The 25697-nt window shown below is 54.8% G+C and overlaps 2 protein-coding genes and 1 long non-coding RNA gene across 12 annotated transcripts; 2 read left to right on the top strand and 1 right to left on the bottom strand.

Annotated features, from left to right (window-relative positions):
* Positions 1-410: 410 nt before the first annotated feature.
* usp34 (ubiquitin specific peptidase 34) lies at positions 411-21351 on the top strand. 9 transcript variants are annotated; one of them, XM_061274181.1, is made up of 79 exons: positions 412-807; positions 2317-2410; positions 2480-2921; positions 3148-3198; positions 3316-3465; positions 3605-3672; positions 3923-4115; positions 4197-4258; positions 4328-4409; positions 4490-4582; positions 4780-4905; positions 4987-5116; positions 5189-5295; positions 5375-5689; positions 5771-6153; positions 6282-6496; positions 6586-6704; positions 6791-6918; positions 6995-7084; positions 7173-7268; positions 7348-7430; positions 7510-7664; positions 7764-7877; positions 7948-8047; positions 8117-8279; positions 8351-8477; positions 8575-8725; positions 8803-8903; positions 9018-9227; positions 9315-9443; positions 9517-9636; positions 9761-9844; positions 9933-10019; positions 10093-10293; positions 10371-10453; positions 10652-10692; positions 10801-10925; positions 10988-11140; positions 11220-11324; positions 11879-11934; positions 11995-12299; positions 12361-12524; positions 12591-12656; positions 12766-12912; positions 12986-13042; positions 13139-13216; positions 13284-13378; positions 13456-13628; positions 13697-13832; positions 13908-13986; positions 14183-14236; positions 14308-14403; positions 14473-14537; positions 14603-14678; positions 14748-14795; positions 14993-15058; positions 15151-15231; positions 15308-15393; positions 15480-15648; positions 15838-15912; positions 15987-16138; positions 16228-16381; positions 16453-16497; positions 16616-16720; positions 16794-16941; positions 17023-17327; positions 17557-17886; positions 17962-18119; positions 18196-18274; positions 18356-18482; positions 18549-18656; positions 18737-18841; positions 18931-19055; positions 19119-19242; positions 19331-19410; positions 19477-19617; positions 19716-19856; positions 19918-20074; positions 20165-21351. In XM_061274181.1, the coding sequence occupies exons 1-79, from the start codon at positions 765-767 to the stop codon at positions 20689-20691; spliced, it is 10602 nt and encodes a 3533-aa protein (XP_061130165.1). In that variant the 5' UTR covers positions 412-764; the 3' UTR covers positions 20692-21351. The 9 variants fall into 9 exon arrangements, with proteins under 9 accessions (XP_061130162.1, XP_061130163.1, XP_061130161.1 ...); XM_061274180.1 differs by having other exon boundaries at positions 11843-11934; XM_061274178.1 differs by having other exon boundaries at positions 411-807; positions 11843-11934; positions 12361-12656.
* Positions 631-1450, bottom strand: LOC133151340 (uncharacterized). Its single transcript, XR_009713885.1, has 2 exons — positions 909-1450; positions 631-832 (listed from the first exon to the last, which is right to left on the bottom strand). It is a non-coding gene; the product is annotated as an uncharacterized LOC133151340 (long non-coding RNA).
* A 113-nt stretch (positions 21352-21464) lies between the features above and the next one.
* On the top strand, positions 21465-25522 carry commd1 (copper metabolism (Murr1) domain containing 1). 2 transcript variants are annotated; one of them, XM_061274265.1, is made up of 6 exons: positions 21465-21603; positions 21981-22096; positions 22169-22183; positions 22638-24583; positions 24823-25113; positions 25289-25522. In XM_061274265.1, the coding sequence occupies exons 4-6, from the start codon at positions 24407-24409 to the stop codon at positions 25394-25396; spliced, it is 576 nt and encodes a 191-aa protein (XP_061130249.1). In that variant the 5' UTR covers positions 21465-21603; positions 21981-22096; positions 22169-22183; positions 22638-24406; the 3' UTR covers positions 25397-25522. The 2 variants fall into 2 exon arrangements, with proteins under 2 accessions (XP_061130249.1, XP_061130248.1); XM_061274264.1 differs by lacking the exons at positions 24823-25113; positions 25289-25522 and having other exon boundaries at positions 22638-24219.
* The last annotated feature ends 175 nt before the right edge of the window (positions 25523-25697 follow it).

Genomic DNA, 25697 nt, shown 5'->3' with positions numbered 1-25697 from the left:
TGTATTTCTTTTCACTTTTTCTGAGAGGTTGAAATCGCTCTTGAAACTGATGCGAATGCTGTTTTGCCTTTGTTGATTCCGCTGAGCTGCAATACTTTTCCTAGTACAGCAGAGGGCGCCATTGATTCACCAACACGGTGCCAACCCTAAAAGCGAATCTTTTAAAAAAAAAAAAAAAAAATTATTGAAAACTGTAGGTTTTTGTTTTTACAGTTTTTAACGGGTATGAAATTTCATATTTGTATTTTTTTTAATCATCTGTTTTAATTTGCGAAACTGACGACGTCACGGTAGAATCTCGCGACACCTCGGGAAAGCCCAACGTGCTGCACACGAGTTCGCCGGAGAGCGCCGGAAAGTGTCGGAAAAGGCCGAAGAGCAGCGCAGGCTGCGTCAACTATAAGCCCCCGCCCCTCCCTCCTCCTAGTTTTAAACATGGCGGCCATGTCCACTCTCCTAACGAACGTCCAGCCGCCTGCAAAGTGACTCGGCTTCAGTCGGCTTCGCTCGGCCGCCGTTTGTTTTTCTTCTGTCGCTCGGATGCCAACGTCGACCTCTTGCTCGCCAACAAGCTCCGTGCTCCGGTCGGCCCGCCGACCGCTGTAGCCTCCGCGAGGGGCCCTTCGTTGGCTTCTATTTGGGAGCCCAAGCAGCAGCCTGGAAGTCAAAGGCCAGCCCCGGCCGTCAGCCGTCCAGCCGCCTTCCTTCCCCCCGTCCGGAGGATGGTTTGACGCGGAGCACTCGAGCCGTCCTCTGCGCCAACGATGTGTGAAAACTGCGCCGAGCTGGTGGAGGTTCTGAACGAAAGTGAGGAGGGCAACCTGCTCGGCTACTAACACACACACACATACACAATCAACGTTAGCTTGCTGGCTAACGTTAGCTCTTTGCAACTTGCCCCCCCACACCTCATTTGGGATCGTGTCGGGTGCCATCATTCAATCCATTGGTGTCCAATTGTCACATTTGTCGGCTCAGATTGTCAGGCAGTTTGGGGCCTTGTATATCCGTCAGTCCGTCCGCCAAGTGCGAGTCAGTCGTCCCTGGCTAGTCTGCCAGTTGTCGACGGTTAACTCCACAAGGGCGTGAAAATATCCTGGAAAAGTCTTGCAGGAAAATAGAAGCGACAGGGAAAGTTCGCTCGATAAGCTAGGCCTGCTAGCCACCTTGTTTGATGTTTGTCAGCTCGAGCGACTTTGAGGTTTTGTTTTGGACACACTGACAAGCCCGAACAAGATGGACTCGTGTCATCTGGTCGTGACTTTAGTCCAAATCACTGTCGTTTCTACCCTCCTGCTCGTCCCGTTTGGCCAAACTAGTCAATCGTCGTAACCGTTAGCTCAGCTAACGCTAGCACCGTCCAACTTTGCTCCCTGAGCGTGTCTCTTTTTATTTGTTCTCCTAATAACCACCTCATCGCCAGCGGATGTTGGGATCGAGTGTTTTTGTTTTTTTTGCGGTCGGATTTACTCGAAAATTGCGAGCTGGGGACAATGTCGGCTTTGGCCTACGCGTGAGAGCCGACGACAATAGACAACAAAAGAGAGGAATATTTACGTTAAAGTGTCAACTAACTCGCGTTGTGCTCAATACCGCGACATCCGAGATCAAGATTGGACAAATCCGTTTTAAATCGAACGTGACATGGTTGTGCAGTTTGAGAATTCTCGCTGTACTTTTCCATTTTCTTTTCAATGGAGTTGACAGGTTAAAAAAAAAACGTGTGGCCTCTGCAAATTTATCAAAGCACAACTTTGGGTGTATTTTATTTCTTTATTATTACGAGTCACAAAGTCAAAGTCTGCTTTATTGTCAATTTCTTCACACGCCAAGAATCAAAGAGATCGAAATGACGTTCCCACGGTGACAAGAGTACAGAATATACATCAAAGTAAACAACACAACAAATAAAAACATGAAGGAACAAATAATGAATAAATAAGAGTGATGAGGTGTGTGATACCCCAAAATGTTGCTGACATGTCAAAAGTTGAGTTACTGTTGTGGGGGAGCGTTGTCGGCGGTGCGTTTCCGGCCGAGCGTATGTCGTGTGCCGGCGACCTTTGAACCCAGACTTGCTGCGGCAGCAGCACACGCTTGCGCTTCGGCACCAGAAACAAAAACCTGGTTTACAACCTTTGACTCAACCCCCAACCCTGCAAAATCTTTATCTGCTTCTCTCGGTGACGCCCCCGTTCATGAATGAATGGCGACGATAACGCTCTCCAAACATCCCCCACAAATTGTCATTAGTCAACATTTCAGACTTGAACATTTGATTTGATTCATTTGCATTTCGTTGCGCTCGCTCCTCAGTTTCGGACGCGGATGGCGGCGGCGAGGGCGGCTTCCAGCTGAAGAAGGAACATGCGCTGCGGGTATTGGCTCACATCAGCTCGTGGACGCAGAGGTGAGCTGTATTGTTGTCGTGGCTGCCGCGGCGATGACTGACGGACGGCGTGGCTTTTTTGCTCGGCAGACAATGCCTGTGCTGCTTCAAGGAGTACAAGCACCTGGAGGTCTTCAACCAGCTGGTGTACGCGCTCATCAACCTGGTGGTGGGACAGATCGCCGGGCTCAGGGACCGCCTGTGCCGCCTTCGCGCCCCTGAGGGGGCCGCCGACCGCGACCAACGGGGCCCCCGCCGGCCGGCCTCGCCCGGCGAAGACGAGCCCGTCAACGTGGAGCGGGACTCGGCGGAGGAGGAGGACGCCCAGTCCCCGGGCGCCGACCTGAACCGGAAGCAGGCCGAGGAGGAGGAGGACGACGACGATGAGGAGGAGGATGGCGGCGAGCTTGACGCATTCAGCTCGTGGAGCACCGACGAGCGAGAGAAGCTGCTGCTGTGCGCCGCCAAGATCTTCCAGATCCAGTTCCCGCTCTACACGGCTTACAAACACAACACGCACCCCACCATCGAGGTGAACATGCGCAATCACACAAACACGTCGTCATGAAAATGATTTGGAATGTAGAAAATAAAGTAGGAACCCCACCCCCAATGCATTTACTGAATCTACTGTCACTTCCCATTTGAGCTCCTGGAATAAAGAAGGTCTCGTCTGCTGTTCCAATGCATGTCGCGTAGATTGAGCAGATTCCCACGTGATGGCGACTAAAAGGATGACTTTTTTTTTTTTCTTTCAGGACATACCTGCTCACGAGAGCAGCATCCTGGGCTCCTTTTGTGACATGAATGTAAGCTAAACACCCTTTGACAAGCACAAAAGTGTTCATAATTCAGTCAAGCGAGGACAGAGGGGACAAAAACGACATTGGGTGACTCTTCACAGAAGTCCTTCTTGTGCTTTTCAGGACGTGGAGGTTCCTTTGCACCTTCTGCGCTACGTCTGCCTCTTCTGCGGCAAGCACGGCCTCTCTCTGATGAAGGAATGTTTCCAGGCCGCCACGCCCGACAGCCTCCCCTTCCCCATCGCGCACGCTTTCATCAGCATCGTGTCGAACGTGAGTTAGGACGGGACGTAGGATGACTCGCCCGGTTCCCGGTTCTAATTTTGGCCCGTGTGTGTGTGTGTGTGTGTGTGTGTGTGTGTGTGTGTGTGTGTGTGTGTGTGTGTGTGTGTGTGTGTGCGTGCGGCCTCAGATCCGGATATGGCTTCACATTCCGGCCGTCATGCAGCACATCATCCCCTTCCGCTCCTACGTCATACGGTGAGTGCACCCATTTATTTTTATTTTAAACGCCCCTCTCCTCCGCATCCTGGCGCTTGTTGCTAGGTAGGCCCCTTGTTACCATAGCGACCGTTTCCTGGCCGCCGGCAAGCCTCTCCTCGCATGACCCGGGAAGAGGCAGGCTGGCGAGCAAAGAACCGACATCGTTAGGGTTTTTTTTATTTTAAGCTACGCTAGCACTTTGTTGAGTACGGGCTCACGGGAATCCAAACGTGTCTCGCCCGCTCAGGTACCTGTGCCAGCTCTCGGACCAGGACCTGCGTCAGAGCGCGGCGCGCAACATGGCCGACCTGATGTGGAGCACGGTGAAGGAGCCCCTGGACAGCGCGCTGTGCTTCGACAAGGAGAGCCTGGACCTGGCCTACAAGTACTTCATGTCGCCCACGCTCACCATGAGGCTGGCCGGACTCAGTCAGATCACTGTCAGTCGCCTTAAAACCCCGCCCCCCTTTTTTTGGGTTTCCTCCTTGAATTGTTCTAATGAAAACTGTTCTCCCCTTCAGAACCAGCTGCACACTTTTAACGACGTCTGCAACAACGAGTCTCTCGTGTCCGACACTGAAACGTAAGTCGTGCGTGATTGTGTGTCGATTTGTACCCAGTTGTCGTCAACGCGTGCGTTTTTGGTTTTCAGGTCGATCGCCAAGGATCTGGCCGACTGGTTGATCCACAACAGCGTGATCGAGCACCTTTTCGGACCCAATTTGCACATTGAGGTGCGAGCGGAGCAAGTTTCACACCGTCGGCCGGAAAGGTTCCCAAGGCCCACGTCTTGTCCTATTGTGTTTTTCTTCAGATCATCAAACAGTGCCAAGTGATCCTTAACTTCCTGGCGGCGGAAGGCCGACTCAGCACGCAGCACGTGGACTGCATTTGGGCCGCGGCTCAGGTAGAAACCTCGGCGCTGGGGTTCCAAATTGTCCAAAAGATCCAGTGGACAAGAGATGCATCAAATGAAAACGCTGTCAAATAACCAGCTGGTCTGAAAAGTGAAACAGCGCCCTCTGCTGTTCACCTTATGCGGGTTAATCCGTTTTTTTTTTCTTTCATTTGCTGTTTCTCAACGACATCTCCTTCCTGTCCCAGCTGAAGCACTGCAGCCGCTACATCCACGACCTTTTCCCTTCCCTCATCAAGAACCTGGACCCGGCGCCCCTTCGCCACGTCCTCAACTTGGTCTCGGGTCTGCACCCCAGCGCGCACACCGAACAGGTACTCCAAAGCGTCACCCCTTGACGGCCTTCCCCGGATTGACTGCCTGTATCTGGATTTGACGCTGTGGCGGCTTTGCAGACGCTCTACTTGGCCTCCATGCTCATCAAGGCTCTGTGGAACAACGCCCTGGCCGCCAAAGCCCAGGTGTCCAAGCAGAGCTCCTTCGCCTCGCTGCTCAACACCAACATGGGCGCGGGCAACAAGAAGGGTGAGCGCCGTGCGCACGACAACAGTTTGGTTCCATTTGCGTCATTGCGGTGCGTGACCTTTTGTCGCTCAGGCTCTCCGGCCGCCAGCCCCGACAGCAGCGACACGCAGCGCAGCGACATGGACGAGCAGATGATGTCGGGCGGCAAGCGCGGACAGCGTCGGCTTTCCGACACCGAGGTTTCCACGCCAACATCCTCAAAATACCTCATTGGCATTTCTACGTTTGTTTTTACCGTGTGTCGTTTTCATTTGTCAGGAGTCGATGCAGGGCAGCTCGGACGAGACGGCCAACAGCGCCGAGGAAGGCAGCAGCGGGCCGGGCAGCACCAGCGGCCGCAGCGACGCCTCCAGCAACGAGGTGGCCTCCAGCGGAGCCAGCCAGTCGGCCGGCAGCCCCGCCAGCGACGTCCACTCGGACGACATGGCCGACAGCGAGGCCCTGAAGGAGGATGAGGACGAGGAAGATGACGACGACGACGATGAGGAAGACGAGGAGGAGGACGACGATGACGATGAGGAGGAGGACGAGGAAGAAGAGGTGTCTCCCGACAGCCGGTCGCACAAGGCGGAGGTGGGAAGAATGTTACTAAGGAATCAATAATCCGATTGGTTGCAATCACATGACTGACTTGTGACCCCCCCTGTCTGACAGAAGGACCCCCGGGACCAAGCGGAGTCACGCAAGAGGAAAGCGGGCGAGGCTCTGAGCGACGGCGCAAAAGCCAAGGTCCTCCCCTTCAGCCCGGAGACGTCCGCCATCATGGCTGCCGCCGCCGCCGCCGCGTCCACTTCCCTGGAGAATCGTATGCGGATGATGGACACGTGCGTGGCGTCCTCGTCCGCGCAGACCTCCCAGGTGCCTGACGTCAGTCCCCGCCAGGGAGGGGCGGGGCCTCAGGACCCATCCTGCGTGGCCCGGCCCGCCAACTTCCTGGGCGAGGCCATGGGCGGAGAAATCTTCAACTGCCGGCGCTTCATTGGCCCCCAGCATCATCACCACCACCATCATCATCATCACAACCACCATCACGACGGGTAGGTCGTCGTCACCGCCCTCAACGGCAGCCGCTCGGTCGAAGTTTTTATTGATTTTTTTGGTCTGTGTGTGCTTTCGTCTGCCATTTTGGTCTTTTATGGGTTTTTTTTCCTCTCCTGAGCAACAGGCCCACGGTGGAGGACATGCTGAGCACGGACGACGTGAGCTGCAGCAGCTCGCAGGTCAGCGCCAAGTCGGAAAAGAACATGGCCGACTTTGACGGCGAGGAGTCGGGCTGCGAGGAAGAGCTGGTCCAGATCAATTCGCACGCCGAGCTCAGCTCACACCTGCAGCAGCACCTCCCCAACCTGGCGTCCATCTACCACGAGCACCTGGTGCAAGGTGCGGCGCCAAGTTCTCCAAGCCGGCTCGCTTAGTGGATTTTCGCCCAATCGAGCGTTTCCTCAATTTTGAGAGCGTTGGGCTTTCAGGGCCGGCCGTGCACAAGCATCAGCACTCGGGCGGCCACGCCGTCGCCGACGTCAACCTGGACAACGTCTGCAAGAAGGGCAACACGCTGCTGTGGGACCTGGTGCAGGACGACGACGCCGTACGTTGACTTTTTTTTGCCGCATCGGGGACTTCCCGTTCTCTTCCCGACACTTTACCTCCAACGTTTGCTCGTCGGCGTTTCAGAGCCACCTGTCGGAGGGTCTGATCAACGAGGCCGAGAAGCTGCTCTGCTCGCTGGTGTGCTGGTTCACCGACCGGCAGATCCGCATGCGCTTCATCGAGGGCTGCCTGGACAACCTGGCGCATCACCGGTGAGCACCCGACCCGCCGTCTGCCCTCAGGCGGGCCAGCGAGCTCTGCTAAGCGGGAGCGCCCGTGTGCCCTCAGGTCCGTGGTGGTCTCGCTGAGGCTCCTCCCCAAGCTCTTCGGCACCTTCCAGCAATTCGGCTCCAGCTACGACACGCACTGGATCACCATGTGAGTAAGGCGTGAAGGCCAATCAATCGTTTGATGTCGAGCATCATTTTTTATAATTGTCAGTCAAACATTTTTTTTTGTGGGTCAGGTGGGCCGAGAAGGAGCTGCACATGATGAAGCTGTTCTTCGACAACCTCCAGCACTACATCCAGGAGGTCCGGCAGCAACGCCACAAGTTTGCGCTGTGAGTCAGGCCCATTTGACACACACACACACACACCGCTCGAGAAAATGACACCACGTTTTTGGTGCCCTGTTTTTAGGTACAGTCACAGTGCGGAGGTGCAGGTGCGCCTTCAGTTCCTCACGTGCGTTTTCTCCACGCTGGGATCTCCAGACCACTTCAGTAAGATCTTGCACTCACTCACACACTGGTTTAGCTCTCTTGATATGCACGCCTCAAAGTGATTATTTTTTTTCTTCAGGACTGAGTCTGGAGCAGGTGGACATCCTGTGGCACTGCCTGGTGGAGGACGCCGAGTGCTACGACGACGCCCTGCACTGGTTCCTCAACCAGGTGCGCAGCAAGGACCAACACGCCATGGGCATGGAGACCTACAAGCACCTTTTCCTGGAGAAGGTACCAGCCTGCCGACATACATGAAAACCTTCTGCCCGTTTTGGGTCAAGGTGTTCTTTTTAAACCAAGTGGAGAATGACATCTTTTTTGTGTGTCCAGATGCCTCAGCTGAAGCCGGAGACCATCAGCATGACGGGCTTGAACCTCTTCCAGCACCTTTGCAACCTGGCCCGGCTGGCCACCAGCGCACTGGACAACGCCGCCAACTGCGAGGTCTTTCCCGGCCCGTCCGGGTCTCAAGCCATCTTCTCACGCCGCTTACCAGCAGCATCCTCTCTTGCAGCTGTGCGGCATGGACCAGCTGTGGGGCATCGCCCTCCGAGCTCAGTCGGCCGACATCAGCCGGGCCGCTATCCAGTACATCAACTCCTACTACATCAACGGTCAGTAGTGGTCGGATTGGCGCCGCTTTGGGTTTGGTGCTGATGGCGCTTACTTAATGGCGTGTTCAGCGGGCAAGACGGGCCTAGAGAAGGAGCAGGAGTTCATCCGCAAGTGCATGGAGAGTCTGCTGATGGCGTCGGCCAACCTGGAGAAGGACCCCCAGTCGGGCCTGACCAGCATCGAGAGGGGCCTGCTTATGCTCAAGACGCACCTGGAGGCCTTCAGGCGCAGGTACGACCCAAAGGGACAATCACGCTGACCGTGCCTCCTCGCTCACCCCCCCCCCTCTTTCCTTTTGGCAGGTTCGCCTACCACCTGCGCCAGTGGCAGATCGAGGGCACGGGCATCGGCAGCCACCTCAAGGCGCTCAGCGACAAACAATCGTTGCCGCTCAGGATCGTCTGTCAGCCCGCCGGACTTCCCGACAAGGTCACCTGGCATCGTTCTTCACATTCCAAGGGGTCCGCCCGGAAAAAGTCACGACGACTAATTGAAGAATTTTTTTTTCCCGTCTTCTTCCAAGCAGATGACCATCGAGATGTACCCCAGCGATCAGGTGGCAGACCTGCGCGCAGAGGTGACCCACTGGTACGAAAACCTGCAAAAGGAGCAGATGAACCAGCAGGCGCAGCTGCAGGAGTTCGGCCAGAGCGGCCGGCAGCCGGGAGACTTCTCAGGTCCGCTTCGCGCCACGGCGCTCCCACCCTCACCCCGGTCTCCGAGGAAACGTAACGTGCGGCAATGTGCTTTCCAGGGGGTCTGATGGGACCCGTCCGTATGATCTCGTCGGGCCACGAACTGACCACAGACTACGACGAGAAGACTCTTCATGAGCTGGGCTTCAAGGACATGCAGGTAAGTGCATTTGAGAGGAAACCTGGGAGCAGCAAATGATTTAAACCTCTTGACCATTGGGAGAAAAGACGCCAAACATTCAAAGGTGTGGCTTTTTTGACCGCGCGGCGTCAGATGGTGTTTGTGTCTCTGGGGGCGCCTCGGCGCGAGCGCAAAGGCGAAGGCGTGCAGCTGCCGGCGTCGTGCCTGCCTCCCCCGCAGAAGGAGCACATCCCCATGCTGCTGCTGCTACAGGAGCCGCATCTCACCACGCTCTTTGACCTGCTGGAGATGCTGGCCTGCTTCAAGGCACCCAGCCACGCCGAACGCCACCACGCTCCCGAGGTTGGTCGCGACCACCATTTTTTTTTTTTTTCCGTAGCTTATCTGCCTCTCCGTGATGGTTGTCCACGTTGGTGTTTGTGCGCGCAGATGGCTCGCTGCGAGGAACTGCACCTACACGCCGAGAACCTTTCTCGCCGCGTTTGGGAGCTTCTCATGCTGCTGCCCACGTGTCCCAAGATGCTACGGGCCTTCCAGAACATCTCGGACGACGGCACGGTGGGCAGCCGCTCTTCCGCGCCGTCTGGCTCGCTCGCTCGCGTGCGTTCTGACGACCTGCTGCTTTTTCCAGGACGAAGGGCCGTGCTGGAAGGAGCTGCTGAGGATGAAAAGTGCCCACAAGCTTCTGTACGCGCTGGAGATCATCGAAGCACTTGGCAAGCCCAACAGGCGCATCCATAGGGAGTCCACGGTCAGACCCGCCTCCCTTTTTGTTTTTCTTTCCCACTTGGTGGTTGGGCCGGTCGACACACTACTTTAATCCTGTATGTGTGTGTGTGTGTGTGTGGTTTTTTTTTTTTTTTTTTTTTTTTTAGGGCAGCTACAGCGACTTGTACCCCGACTCGGACGACTCTAGCGAGGACCAGATTGAAAACAGCAAAAACTCGTGGAGCTGCAAGGTGACAACAACAACGGCACGGCTGACAGAAAGTCCAGCGTGCTACAAACTTTCTCTCCTTCTTCATCCTCCACCCTTCGTCCTTCCAGTTTGTTTCATCTGGCGGTCTGCAGCTGCTCCTGGAGATCTTCAACTCCGCCATCCTGGAGCCCAAAGACCGGGAGTCCTGGACTGTGGTGAGCTGCCACCAGGAAGTCTATTCTCCATTTCTCCAAACTCATACTTGAATTTCCCACCCGCCGTGTCCAGTGGCTGCTGGACTGCCTGGCTTGCCTGCTGAAGCTCATCTGCCAATTTGCCGTGGACCCCGCCGACCTGGACCTGGCCTACCACGACGTCTTCTCCTGGTCCGGCCTCGCCGATGGCCAACGCAAGCGGGCCTGGCCGGGGAAGTCGCGCAAGTCCGCCGTAGATCACGGCAAAAGTCTTCACATCCCCAGACTCACCGAGGTGGCTACACACACACACACACGCACGTTCGTATCCATCCATCAGGTTCTTCTCCAACTGCCTTGTTTGCCTTTCAGGTGTTCCTCAGCCTGGTCCAAGGAACCAACCTGATCGAGCGGCTCATCAACGTGGCCTACACCTACGACAACCTGGCGCACAGGTGGGCAAACGTCGCCTCGCAGCGGGATTGCATGTTCCACTCCCATCCTCCAGGTGGCGGCAAAGCGTGTCCAAACCACCAAAAACTAGCCTTCAGCTAACTGGGATGTCGACGAATATCGCTTTTCACTGTCTGGTTTTTTGTTTAGCTGTGCCATGGATTTATTGGACGTGATCTTTTTTTGCTGTTGTTCCACAGAGTTCTGAAGGCCCAGTCGGATCACCGGTCCCGACATGAAGGTGAGCGTCGGGAGGTATTGATGAGAGGTTTGCCGATACGGTCCACTTCAGGATGTCAGCGCTAGGTGTTGTCCGACGCTAACGGTGAGCGTGTTGGCGTGTGCCTAGTGACTCACTACTCCATGTGGCTGCTGGTGAGCTGGGCCCACTGCTCGTCGTCCGTCAAGTCCAGCCTGGCCGACAGCGAGCGTCTGCAAGACTGGCTCAGGAAACTCACCCTGCTGGTGCCCGAGGTGAGAGCGCCCCCCTGGTCTTTCTCCGCCGGCGTTTGCGGCAATATTTGATTCTCTTTCAGGCGGCCGTGCGTCACGAGGCGTGCAACGGCCTCTACAAGCTCTCCCTCTCGGGCCTGGAAGGCGGCGAGTCCATCAACAGATCTTTCCTGCTGCTCGCCGCATCCACGCTGCTCAAGTTTCTGCCCGACGCGCAAGCTGTCAAACCGATCAGGGTATTGAAAAAGAGAAAAGTGCTCCGACGATGACTTGGAGGGCGTGCCGTCCGGAGGGTAACGCGTCTTTGGTGTTCAGGTGGAGGACTACGAGGAGGAGCCGCCCCTCCGAAGCGGTTGCAAAGAATACTTTTGGCTGCTGTGCAAGCTCATCGACAACATCCATGTCAAAGACGCCACCCAGGTGGGACGCGCTTGTTCTTTGCTGTGGGGGTTTATTTCATTTATTATTATTTGAAGGTTCTTTGATATGTGAGGGTTTGCTTTGCCAATATTTTTGTTTTCCGTTCACAACTGCGTCGCCCCAAACCCCCCCCCCAAAATGTAAATCAATAAAGATAAATAAAAAAATCTTTTTTAATAAAAATAAAGGAAAAAAATGTATATATTCAATAAATAAAGATAAAAAATAAAGGAAATAAATGTATACCGTAATTTTCGGACTATAAGTCGCATTTTTTTTCATAGTTTGGGTGGGGGGGGGCGACTTATACTCAGGAGCGACTTTTTTGGGCATTTTATGGCTGGTGCGATTTATACTCCGGTGCGACTTATAGTCCGAAAATTACGGTATATTAAATAAATAAAGATAAATAAATAAAGGATTATTTTAGTAAAAAGAAAGAAATAAAAGCAGGCACTGGCAGGACGGGCGTTTGTTGCTGCTGGCTAGCGTTGTCGGTGTGTTTGAACTCACGTCAGGTCTCTCCCTCTCTGTGGCTGGCGGGCTCGGTGCAGAGTACCCTGCTGGACCTGGACGCGTTGGCGCGACACCTGGCAGACTGCATACGAAGGTGGGCCGTTTTATTGCCACGCAAAGGCGAGATGCTAAGAAGGCTTTGCTTGCCGCGCAGCCGCGAGATGCTGGACCAGCAGGACGGCAGCGTGGAGGACGACGGCCTGACGGGTCTGCTGCGGCTGGCCACCAGCGTCCTCAAGCACAAGCCCCCGTTCAAGTTCTCCCGCGAGGGCCAGGACTTCCTGCGCGACGTGCACAACCTCCTCTTCCTGCTGCCCAGCCTGGCCGACCGCGCCCAGCCCAAGTGCAAGTCGCACGCCGCCCGCGCCGCCGCCTACGACCTGCTGGTGGAGACGGTCAAGGGCTCGGCCGACAACTACCGCCTGCTTCACAACTGGGTCATGTCCCAGCACATGCAGGGTGAGAAGATTGGCGGCTTTTGAATCGTGGAACCCCGTTGACGCTTTTGTTTGCCCGCCAGCCTCGCACGCTCCGTACAAGTGGGACTACTGGCCCCACGAGGACGTGCGCGCCGAGTGTCGCTTTGTGGGCCTCACCAACCTGGGCGCCACCTGCTACCTGGCGTCCACCATCCAGCAGCTCTACATGATCCCCGAAGCCCGCCAGGCCATCTTCACCGCCAAGGTCGGCCCCTCCTCCTCTTCCTCGCCGTTCGGAGCGCTTATGTCGCCTCGCTGTTTGCGTGCGCAGTACGCCGAAGAGATCAAACACAAGACCACCCTGCTGGAGCTCCAGAAGATGTTCACCTACTTGATGGTGAGCTTTACACGCTGAGAGGGTTTAAAAAGGGACCGCTTCAGTAGCACGTGGGGAAACAAAAAAAACGAGCGGCACCGCCGCGGTTCCGTCTCCCGGCTGCCCGCAGGAGAGCGAGAGGAAGGCGTACAACCCGCGGCCCTTTTGCAAGACCTACACCATGGACAAGCAGCCGCTCAACACGGGAGAGCAGAAGGACATGACGGAGTTCTTCACCGACCTCATCACCAAGATTGAGGAGATGTCGCACGAGCTGGTAAGGACTCCTCCCGCTTTCTTTCCACACTTCCCTTCCACCTCGCTTGACGGTCCAGCGTTTGCCTCCACAGAAGGACACGGTGAAGACCCTGTTTGGCGGCGTCATCACCAACAACGTGGTCTCTCTGGTCAGTCGGACGACGTCGTCGGCGCGCCCACGTTCCCCCGTCCACCAATCGAACGTTGCCGAGCGTCATTCTGTCGCCCGTTTTGCGCCCCCGCAGGACTGCGACCACGTGAGCCAGACGGCCGAGGAGTTCTACACGGTCAGGTGTCAGGTGGCCGACATGAAGAACATCTATGTGAGTGCGCCCGCCGCTCTTCACGCAGACGCGCGTGTGCCAACAATGTGTGTGCGCGCGCGTTTAGGAGTCTCTGGACGAGGTGACCATCAAGGACACGCTGGAGGGCGACAACATGTACACGTGCTCCCACTGCGGGAAGAAGGTCCGTGCGGAGAAAAGGTCAGCCACACCGTCGGGAATATTTTTAATTCCGTTCCAAACGGCTCCCGGTTATGAGAGATTGTACGTGCACGCAGGGCTTGTTTCAAGAAGCTTCCGGGCATCCTGAGCTTCAACACCATGCGCTACACTTTCAACATGGTCACCATGATGAAGGAGAAAGTCAACACGCACTTCTCCTTCCCGCTGCGCCTCGACATGACGCCCTACACCGAACACTTCCTCATGGCCAAAGGGGAACCCAAAGAAGGTGTGAAAGATACAAACCGATTTTGCGCGTCTTTTCCGCTGATCGCGTGTGTTGATGTTTTTGTTAAGGCGAGTCCAAGGCGTCCGAGAGTTCCGAGTACGACCTGATCGGCGTGACGGTGCACACGGGCACGGCGGACGGCGGCCATTACTACAGCTTCATACGAGACATCGTCAACCCTCACGCGTACAAGAACAACAAGTGGTGAGGGCGGCGGCGACGCTCGCTCGGAAACACGCACACACACAGCACGTAAAATAAAAGATGGCGTCCGCGCAGGTACCTGTTCAACGACGCCGAGGTGAAACCCTTCGACTCGGCGCAGCTCGCCTCCGAGTGCTTCGGCGGAGAGATGACGGTGAGACGCTCGCCGATGTCATATGCTGACTCGGCCGCCATATCGGATGCCGAAATGCAAAGTGACCACGGTTGGGTGAAGATGTCGACGTGCCGCGGCGGTTTCCCAGTCCGCTCGCTTCGTGCTAATGCTAAATTAAATCACCGTTGAATGAAATGAATGAAAGCCGCTAATGCAATTATTTTTCTCCCCGCAGACCAAAACGTACGACTCGGTCACCGACAAGTTCATGGACTTCTCCTTTGAGAAGGTAAGGAGCGGCTTTGCGTGGAAGCGTGCAAGCGTGTAGCTGACGCGCTTGGTTGTTTTGGCGTGTGTCAGACGCACAGCGCCTACATGCTGTTCTACAAACGCGTGGAGCTTCAGGAGGACGCCGCCAAGGAGTTCACCTTTGACGTTTCGCCGGACCTGCTGGAGGTATGGCTGATTTCACACTTGTGCGTCTGTGGCCTTCTTCTTTTCTTCACGTGCGTGTGTCTTCTGCAGTGGATCTGGCACGACAACATGCAGTTCCTCCAGGACAAGAACATATTTGAGCACACCTACTTTGGGTCAGTGTTAGCAGCAGCGTAGCAATAAATGACCATGATGTTTAATGAATGTTGTTTGGCCGCAGCTTCATGTGGCATCTGTGCAGCAGCATCCCCAGCACGCTCCCCGACCCCAAAGCCATCTCCCTCATGACGGCAAAGGTAACGTGCGCACTCGCTGGTCGGGACTCGAGTTGCGCCGCGCTGACGTCTGCCTCCCTCGTTTTGCAGCTCAGCACCTCGTTTGTCCTGGAGACCTTCATTCATTCCAAGGAAAAGGTCATTCAACACACACACACACACACACACACACACACACACACACACACTGCTTTACTCTTGACTAGAGCGTCATTTTATAATCAGGGAGTTTAAAAAAAAAAAAAAGAAGTAGACAAATTACCACTAATAATTCTAATCCTACCGAGTTTCAGGGGAATTAAAAAAAAAAAAATGTTCTTGCTCTATCTCATCAGCCCACTATGCTGCAGTGGATTGAACTCCTCACCAAACAGTTCAACAACAGCCAGGCAGCTTGTGAGGTGCGCACACACACACACACACACACACACACACACACAGAGTTGTTGTGAACACTTTCTCGATGATGATGATGATGTCCCTCCCCTGCCAGTGGTTTTTGGACAGGATGGCAGACGACAACTGGTGGCCCATGCAGATCCTCATCAAGTGTCCTAATCAGATTGTCAGACAGGTGCCTTCGCCTTCCCGTTCTTCATTGTGTCGTCGTTGTTAGCGACATGTCCTGAGTGCTCTGCTGTTGGCCTCAGATGTTCCAGAGGTTGTGCATCCACGTCATCCAGAGGCTGCGTCCGGTTCACGCTCACCTCTACCTGCAGCCAGGCATGGAGGATGGGTGCGTTCTCTTTGTTTGGACGCCCCCCCCCCCTGCAGGATGGGAGCACGGTTGGATGTGACCTTGACCCCTTCCCTCTCCCGCAGGTCCGACGACATGGACGGCTCGGTGGAGGACATCGGCAGCCGCTCGTGCGTGACTCGCTTCGTCAAGACGCTGCTGTCCATCATGGAGCACGGCGTCAAGCCGCACAGCAAACACCTCACCGAGTACTTCGCCTTCCTCTACGAGTTTGCCAAGATGGGAGAGGAGGAGGTGGGTCGCAAGGGACAAAGGAATTATTGGCCAAAAAAAAAAAAATTTGGACTGGGGGTAGAATTTAGTTTATCTATTGAAGAAAAAGTAAATATTCAGAAGATTCCGCTGTTTTTCTGTCTAGCTGTTAAAAGTTGCTGAGTCATGTTTTTTTTTTTTTTTTTTTTTTTTTTTGGTTCTCCCCCCCAGAGCCAATTCCTGCTGTCGCTGCAAGCCATCTCCATCATGGTGCACTTCTACATGGGCACCAAAGGACCGGAAAACGTCAGTGGAAGACTTTTTTTTATTTTGACTGGTAACCAAGCGGTAAAAAGCACCACGTCGTTTTCATTCCTCAGCTACAGGTGGAGGTTCTGTCAGAGGAGGAAGGTGAGGAGGAGGACGAGGAGGAGGACATCCTGTCCCTCGCCGAGGAGAAGTATCGCCCGGCCGCTCTGGAGAAGATGATCGCCCTTGTCGCCCTCCTGGTGGAGCAGTCGCGCTCCGAGCGGTACGTGCCCACGAGAAACTGTTCTTCAACAAAGTTCTTCAAATAAAATTTCCCCTTCCTGCTTTTGACCAATGGCGGCGCGTCGGCAGACACCTGACCCTGTCCCAAAGCGACATGGCGGCGCTGACGGGCGGCAAAGGTTTCCCCTTCCTCTTCCAGCACATCCGAGACGGCATCAACGTCCGGCAGACGTGCAACCTCATCTTCAGCCTCTGTCGCTACAACAACCGCCTGGCCGAGCACGTGCGTTTATGGGCTGGATTATTATTATTTATTTTTACCTTGCGCTGACTTCACCGTGTACATTTTTCCAGATCGTCTCCATGCTCTTCACCTCCATCGCCAAGCTGACGCCTGAGGTGAGTCATTGATGAACCAAATCATTCTGCATTTTTGGGCTTTTTTTTTTTTTTTCAAAAAGGGATTTTTGTCGTGTAAATAAAGAATTAAATGTGTGTTTACTTGCGCTGCGGCCAGGCTGCTAATCCTTTCTTCAAGCTGCTCACCATGCTGATGGAGTTTGTGGGCGGCCCCCCGGGAATGCCCTCCTTCGCCACGTACATCCTGCAGAGGATCTGGGAGGTAAACACTCCAAACCTCAAACACACACACACACGCAGAGTATTTGTCCCTCTTCAACTTTTTGATGCCTCAGGTGATCGAGTACAACCCGTCCCAGTGTCTGGACTGGCTGGCGGGGCAAACTCCTCGGAACAAGCTGGCCCACAGCTGGGTTCTGCAGAACATGGAGAACTGGGTGGAACGCTTCCTGCTGGCCCACAACTACCCTCGCGTGCGCACCTGTAGGTCGCCGCCTTCCTCGAAAAGCCGCCAGCAGTAACCAAGGCCCGTCCGTTGATGAAGGATTTGTGTTCCCGACGCAGCGGCGGCGTACCTGCTGGTGTCGCTGATCCCCAGCAACTCCTTCCGTCAGATGTTCCGCTCCACGCGCTCGCTGCACCTGCCCACGCGGGAACTGCCGCTGTCGCCCGACACCACGGCCGTGCTGCACCAGGTCTACAACCTCCTGCTGGGCCTGCTGGCCCGCGCCAAGCTCTACGTGGACGCCATCGTGCACGGCAACACCAAGCTGGTGCAGTACTTCAGCTTCATGACCTACTGCCTCATCTCCAAGACGGAGAAGCTCATGTTCTCCCTCTACTTCATGGACCTGTGGAACCTCTTCCAGGTACGTGCGGAACTCGCAACCTTTGCACACTTTGCATTATTATTATTGCAATGACCCAAAAAAAAAAAGCCCCGCGCCCTGTGGCCAAATGTGGTACTGCGTCGTGCACTCAGTTCCCACTTGCTTGTATGGTGTGCGGTCAGAACCCGGGGGGAAAAAAAAAAGATGGCGCCTAAAGTTTGTCGTCGCGTCGGTTGCTGACGCTCGGCGGGCGTGTGTTTTGCGGCAGCCTAAACTGTCGGAGCCGGCCATCGCCACCAATCACAACAAGCAGGCGCTGTTGTCCTTCTGGTACAACGTGTGCGTGGACTGCGGCGAAAACGTCCGGCTGGTGGTTCAGAACCCGGCCGTGACCAAGAACATCGCTTTCAACTACATTCTGGCCGACCACGACGACCAGGAGGTGGTGCTGTTCAACCGCGGCATGCTGCCCGCCTACTATGGCATCCTACGCATGTGCTGCGAGCAGTCGCCCGCCTTCACGCGCCAGCTGGCCTCGCACCAGAACATCCAGTGGGCCTTCAAGAACCTGACGCCGCACGCCAGCCAGTATCCCCGGGTAGGCCCGCCTTTGCTCGCTGCGCCGCGCCGCCGATTTAACTGGCACCTCACTCGCCCCCTCCCTCCCTCCCAGGCGGTGGAGGAGCTCTTCAACCTCATGCAGTTGTTCGCAGCGCAGCGAGCGGACATGCGGGAGGACGAGGTGGAGGACGTCAAACAGTTCAAGAAGACCACCATCAGCTGCTACCTCAGATGTCTGGACGGACGCTCGTGCTGGACCACCCTCATCAGGTAGCCCCTCCTCTAGTTTTTGCGCTTAGCGTATTGCGGGATTTGACCTTTTGCACACGGTGGTTTTTTTCCCCAGCGCCTTCCGGGTCCTGCTGGAGAACGACGAGGACCGACTGCTGGTGGTCTTCAACCGAGGGCTGGTCCTCATGACGGAGGTGGACGGCGGCGGGTTTGCGCGGGTCACGGTGTTTTTTCCCCGAAGCAGGCGTCTGACACGAGCCCCTCTCTCCCGGCAGTCGTTCAACACGCTGCACATGATGTACCACGAGGCCACCGCCTGCCACGTCACCGGAGACCTGGTGGAGCTGCTCTCCATCTTCCTGTCGGTGCTCAAGGCCACCAGGCCCTACCTGCAGCGCAAAGGTAAGGTCTCCAAAGTGACCTTGGCTCGCTCCAGAACTCTTGTCACTCTTCTCCATCCCTTGCAAGATGTCAAGCAGGCTCTGATCCAGTGGCAGGAGAGGATCGACTTTGCCCACAAGCTCCTCACGCTGCTCAACTCGTACAGCCCACCGGAGCTTCGCAACGCGTGCCTGGGTAAGCCCGGCCCGGCCCGCCTCTCTCCGTCCCGGGACCCAAACCCACCTGGGGGCGTTTTGTCCTCTTGCTTTCCTCAGACGTGCTGAAGGAAGTGCTTCTGCTCAGCCCGCACGACTTCCTGCACACGCTGGTGCCCTTCCTGCAACACAACCACTTTACGTACCACCACAGCAACATTCCCAGTGAGTGGAAATCCGCCGCGCCGGCCGGCCGACACATTGGACTTCCCGGCGGGTGTGAGCGAGCGTGCCGCTCGATTGTCGTTGTGCAGTGTCGCCGGGCCCGTACCTGCCCTGCCGCGAGAACATGAAGCTGTTGGGGGCCAAGAGCAACGTCCGCCCCCCGAGGCCCGAACTCAACATGTGTCTGCTGCCGTCCATGGTGGAGAGCGCAAAGGTCAGGCGGGATCTCTCTCAAATGGCGCGCTCTCGTCGCTCACATGGCCTTCTCCGTCACCAGGGCAAGGACGAGGTGTACGACGGCATGCTGCTGGACTACTTCCTGCCGTACCAGCAGTTCATTCACCTTGTGTGTCGCGTGGCCATCAACTGCGAGAAGTTCACCGACACGCTGGTCAAGCTGAGTGCGTGTCGCCCGCCCGATTGGTCGGCGGTCGCCGGGAGCGGTACGTGTCGCTGACTTTTGGCTTGTCCCCCCCCCCCCCCCTCCAGGTGTGCTGATGGCGTACGAAGGACTTCCTTTGCACCTTGCGCTCTTCCCTAAACTCTGGACCGAACTGTGCCAGTCGCAGGTGTGAGCCGTCCCGCTCCGTCGTGCTGAGGCCCCGCCCCGTCCGTCATCTGTGCGTTTGTTTCAGTCGCTGCTGTCCAAGACGTGCGTGAAGCTGCTGTGCGATGACGCCGCCTTCAGCGAGTACATCAAGCGCGTCCTGATGGACGAGCGGGGCTTCCTCAACAACAACACCATCTACGCCTTCCTCACGTGCTTCCTGCACAAGGTGCACGCACACACACAACGTGGACATGGCTTCCTTTGGTTTCCCGGCCACACGGCGCTGATTCCGTGCCAAAGATGTGACTTAGGTGTGTTTCCCAGGTGCAGGTGTTGTCGGGCGCCAGCTGCTGCAGCCTGGCGGGCGTGTTGGTGGCCAGCGTGCTGAGCGAGCGCGGTGGCCTGCGGCCCGAGCTCGCCTCTGATTGGCCGCAGCTCAGCAAGACCGCCGGCCAGCTCAACGCGGTACGTACGCTGTCGTGCGCACACCCCGTCATGTTGTCAACGTGCGTTGTTGTTGCTGCAGGACCTTCGGGCGTTGACGCTGTTGCTGTCGGTGCAGTCGCCACCGAGCCTCGACCCCGCCCTGGGCCCCGCCCTTCAGGAACTGACCACGCGGTGTCACCTTTGCGTGCAGCGCCGCGACGCGCTGGCGGACGCGTGCCGCCACCGCCGCAACGACGGTACGTGTCCATCGCGATCCGTCTTTTTAAAAGGAGGACACATGATTGGCATTTCGACTCATTTTGTCACGCGCTTGTTTGCGGGAGCAGAGGAGGAGGGCGCCATCCCCGTGAAACGGCGGCGCGTGAGCAGCGAGGACGAAGACGACGAGGTGCCCAGCACGTCCGCCGCCGGCCTGCCCCCATCTTGCGGCGAAGCCAGCGCCGGCCCGCCGCCGTGCCCAGAGTCATCCAAGTCCGAGCGGCAAGGGGCGCTGACGCCCACGAGCACCTCCGACACGGAGACGCGGGACTCCTCATCCCTCATCGACCCGGGCACCGAGCAGGACCCCCCGTCACCGCCCGACGCCGCCCCCCCGTCGGGCCCCGCGGAGCCCGCACCCGTCGCTGCGCTGTCCCCCTCGCAAACCGCTCCCTCCCCCAAAGCGGACAAGATGGCGGAACGGGAAGACCCGGACCAGAGAGCGGCCGACCCCCAGGCCCCGCCCCTCCAGGAAGACGGCGCCCTCTCAGCGGGGGAGGGAACAGAGGACGTGCTGGACGCATTGTGCAGGACACTAGAAGCTGCCGTCACCGCGGTTACCAAAGTGACTGCGAAAGACCCGCCCTCCTCGTGACATCATTGGTCACTGTAAGGTTGACCCCCCCCCTCCCGCTTTGTTGCCTTGGAGTCGCACTTTTCTTTTTTCTTCTTCAAAGGGCAAAAAGTGTTTTTCTTCTTTTATACAACAAGTGAGGATTTTTGTTTGACGTAATTTAATTTTATTGCATTTTTACTGCTCGTCCTCTCTGTGCCACTTTTTGTACTTTTGTCGACGACGAAGCGATGACGGTGAGATGAAAGGAAAAAAAAAAGTTGCCTTGAGTAGACACGTTTGTCGCGATAAACAGTTTACGCGCGCGTACGTGAGAACCACAAAAACAAAAACTTGATGTCTGAAGGTGTATATGAAAACTATAAATATATATATGTGCGTGTGGCTGTACCTGTGTATATATAATGTATATTATATATGTATATATATTATATATATGTATGTGTATATATATATTATATATATACATATATATATATTATATAGATGAAAGTGGTGCTTTATTGGACCGAGGTGCAAATAAAGCCAGGCGTTGGTGTTGGACCAGTCAGCGGTTTTGATTTTCCTGACTGGCGCGACCATTCCCGGCGGCCATTCTGCTGATGAGTTTTAGCCGCTTGTGTTGTCCTTCTTTCATTTCACACACAAGCTCTCAATAAAAAGATCTTTATTGACAATGTACAGCGGCGTGAATGCTCTTCTTTTTGTCTTGTTCCTCTGGCCACTTCTTCTTTTTCGATTATCTTGGTGAAGCATCTGCTATCAGCATGATCCCACTTCTTCTTTTTCGATTATCTTGGTGAAGCATCTGCTGTCAGCATGATCATGCAGCGCAAAGATGATTTAACAATAAAAAAAAAAAAAACTTGACCTTGTATATAATGTCCCCAGGTCGCTGGCCGTGTGCATGAGTCGTCGTCATCTTCCAGATACGTAAGTCCAAGCCCTTTTGTCTGACTTTTCTGGTTAGAATTTTTATTCATTTATGTTTTTATTTTTTTATTTCCTGCATTTTGTGACTAACGGGTACTAACCATATTCAAAAGAAAGATTTATTTTGTTGGGTTGACATGTTGTGATCTTCATAATGAAAAGTCCCAAATAAAATAGAATAAACTAATTTCAAAGTTAAACGAGGAAAGAACGAAATTTTCGCTAATGATTTTCCAAAATACAACTTGATTCAAGAACTTTTTGCAGATTGTGTTTTCCCCTCAAACTCGTCGAGGATGATACAAAAATAAAATAAAATTTCTCTGATCGTTTCCAAGCGAAACACGAATAAACGCGTTTTGTGTTTGTGTACTCAGATGGCGATGCTGCGTAGGCACCTGGTGGTGGCGCTGTTGGTCGTCTTTTCGTCAGCGAGGGCCGCTGCAGTGGATCCGATAGCACTTGCCCGACTAGTCAATGACATGCTCCGCAAGTATGTTTGATTTGTGCTGGATTTCTCTCTGTAAAGCACTAACGTGGCGGCCTTGGTTCTTCTCACCTGCAGGTTCAACGTACGTAGGTGAGTTTGGGCACCACAATGACGTCATCTCTGGTCAGCTCTTCATTTGCACTCAGTCAAGAAACCTAATCTAATGCAATGTCAAATTAGTAAATATACTATATAAATATACCGTAATTTTTGGACTACAAGTCGCGTTTTTTTTCATAGTTTGGGTGGGGGGGCGACTTATACTCAGGAGCGACTTATATACATATATGTTTTTTTCACTTTTTTGGGCATTTTATGGCTGGTGCGACTTATACTTCGGTGCGACTTATAGTCCGAAAATTACGGTATATATATACTTGGCTTGCAAAATGACCTAACTTCCTGGGTCACTCCCGTTTTTTTTTTTAACCCAAATTGAGTTGGTTTTGACCCAGCAGTTTGAAAAGTGCGGATTCGACAGATCCTTTGAGCGTCATTTGTGTGGGGAGGTAACTGTGTGTGTGTGTGTGTGTTTGTGTGTTAGCGGTTTGCCCATGTTCAGTATGGCCGTGAGCATCCCGCCCGGCGTCGCTCCAGGTTCATACGACCTCGGTCAAGTCCCAGAGGTGGATGTGAAGCAAACCATCTATAACTGCGACGTGTACGAGGACGACAATGTCTTGGCCGCAACCCTTCTGAGGTGGCCCGACGTGGCGAACCGATGTCCCAGGGCGCAGGTGCCGTGGCAGGATGTTCTGAAAGCGTGCCAGCGGGAGTCCATGACGTGGAGTGATGTGCGCTTGAAGTGCCCCCAAGCTGTGAAAGACGGCCGGTCGGACCACGCCGAATACCGGGTCCTCGAGAAGTTCGACGCCTGGGCTAGGAATAAGGATAAGTCGGGTCTGTTGGTGTTCTATGTGTACGCGACACCCTGCGAAGCGCGCTGCGCCAAAAAAAAGAACCCCTTGAGCATCCTCAGAATGCTACGGGGCATCCAGGGATGGAATGAACACGTGCTCGTCTTCTCCAAATTAGTGAAACCTAATGACGGTTCCACCATACCCGTCGACCGGCTGAAAAGAGCCCTATCCGACATGGGGCGTAATATAGGCGGCCTGGAAAATATCTTTCGCTGTCAGTTTGCCAGCGGTCCCATGACGTGCAGCAGTTGCTCCACCTCGGGGGAGATCTCCCCTCAATGCTACTCGGACGAAGGCGACTTGGAGGGAGCAGGGCAGCCAAGTGGGGCGCAAGGGCCAGTGGGAGGCCAAGGGGTGATTGGCACGCCGCTACAGGAGGGACAAGGAGGTAGAGGAGCAGGAGGGTGGGCGCAAAGAGTAGGAGGGGCAGAAGACGAGTGGCAAACAGTGGGGCAAAGAAGAGGCGGAAATGGGGCAACGCGAGGGCAACATCAGAGGGGGCAAGGTGGGGCGGGCCGAGGACAAACAGGAAATGGGGCTGCTCAAGGGCAACCCGGGTGGTGGCAAGGTGGCGGTGGGGCAGGACGAGGGCAAACAGGAAATGGGGCAACGCGAGGGCAACATCAGAGGGGGCAAGGTGGCGGTGGGGCGGGACGAGGGCAAACAGGAAATGGGGCAACGCGAGGGCAACATCAGAGGGGGCAAGGTGGCGGTGGGGCGGGACGAGGGCAAACAGGAAATGGGGCAACGCGAGGGCAACATCAGAGGGGGCGAGGTGGCGGTGGGGCGGTACGAGGGCAAACAGGGAATGGGGCAACGCAAGGGCAACATCAGAGGGGGCGAGGTGGCGGTGGGGTGGTACGAGGACAAACAGAAAATTGGGCAACGCAAGGGCAACATCAGAGGGGGCGAGGTGGCGGTGCAGCGGGGCGAGGACAAACAGGATATGGGGCTGCATGAGGGCAACACTGGTCGGGGCAAGGTGGGAATGGGGCAGGAGAAAGAGGAAGATGGGCCTGTGGTTGTTGATGACCAACAACTCTTTTACGCTTCAGAAATCTGTTTGCTAAATGATAAGCTTAAGATGGCATTAGCACGCTAACGTGACTGATATATAATGCAAGAAAATGATGTAAAAAAAAAAAAAAAAAAAAAACAAAACAAAAAAACGACTTGCTCATCATTAAAGCTTTACTTTCACGCCTTTATTCTTGTATTTACCTTTTCAAAACTTTTCATTACGTGACGTTTGTGAAGTTATTTTATTTATGTTATTTTATTCCGTTTTATTCGGTGTATCGAACTCAGTCGGGCCGCGTAAGATAAACTCCAAGCCCCAGAATGCTGCACGGATGTGACGTCATTTTCCAGCGTCACAACAGAAGCGTCCAAGATGGCGGAGACGGAGTCAGCCAGGAGTCCGCTCGGCGCGCTGCTCAGCGGTGTCGCGCAGCAAATATTTTACCGAAACAGCGACGTGACGGAGGAGCATTTGAAAAGTCAACTTTACCCCGAGGCCACTCCGGAACACTTCAAGGCTTTATACGACAAAATGAAGGCGCTCCTTAAGGTCAGAAACACTACCAACTGTCTCCAGTGATGATGTTCGTAAAGACACGGAGTATTGTTGATAGATGCTCAAAGTCAGCTTTATTGTCAATCTCTTCACATGTCACAACACACAAAGCTATTAAGGATAAGTAAAGACATTGATGTAGTGGTGAAGACAGCGCGTGTTAATGACGTCACAGGCGATGTCACGTGACTCGGTCTGAACTGAAGGGGTGACACGTTTTGCACCCTCCCTAGTCGATGGCCACGGCCGACATGGACCACGCCCAGCTGGAGGCCTTTCTCACCGCCCACACCTGCAAGCAGGGGTCGGGCGGCGTCACCCCCGAGCAGGCTGCCGCCCTGGCCCGCTTTTGGAAGAGCCAGCGCGGGCGCGTCCGTGAAAGCCTCCTGGCGCACAGCCGCTGGGAACCCGCCCTTCGGGGCCTGTCCTGGAGGCTGGACCTCCAAACGGCAGATAGACGCGGAGGGCCGCCACTTGGCGGGCCACTCGCCCTGCTGGAGCTGGAGCTAGGCAACGGCGAGCAGGTAAGCCTTTTCCGGATGCCAAGACTTTGTCGGGTGGAATCCCTTTCTGATCATAATTCTGCCAAATATCAGAACAAAATATTTGTTATAGTCTGACAATAACGCAGGATCGCTTCCCGGACAATATCGTCAAATTTGACGCAGCTTCCATTGTTTTGACAATTTTGTTTTACAGGAGTCGAACTTTGTGTGCGTGGAGATGGACGAGCGTAACGTCCAACACGTGCTGAACGAGATGGCCGCCATCCAAACGGCCATTGACGCCGCCGTTCAGCGCGCTTGACTGTTTGTTTTCCAAGCCTGGGTCCAAAATGACTCACAGACTGTATTTTTTTGTTAGCCTCCCTCAGAATGAAAATATTTTGGCCCCCCCCCTCAAGAGATTATAAATTGTATCTTATGTCTAAAATTTTGTTTTAATGACACCTCTCCACTCTTGTGCACTCTGACGACAAGACTGCTTCTGCCACCTACTGGAGTGAATGTGCAATTGCACTTTATGCCACTCCTACTGGGAAAAAAAAAAGACATGCCTCCCAACCCATTTGAGAAACCCCAGTTCATCTTGTTTCAGCATCACGTGG

The sequence above is a fragment of the Syngnathus typhle genome, linkage group LG3 (assembly GCF_033458585.1).
Source record: "Syngnathus typhle isolate RoL2023-S1 ecotype Sweden linkage group LG3, RoL_Styp_1.0, whole genome shotgun sequence".
Taxonomy (NCBI): Eukaryota; Metazoa; Chordata; class Actinopteri; order Syngnathiformes; family Syngnathidae; genus Syngnathus; species Syngnathus typhle.
The sequence above is the reverse complement of the archived record's forward strand: the minus strand, read 5'-3'. Positions and strand labels throughout refer to the sequence as shown.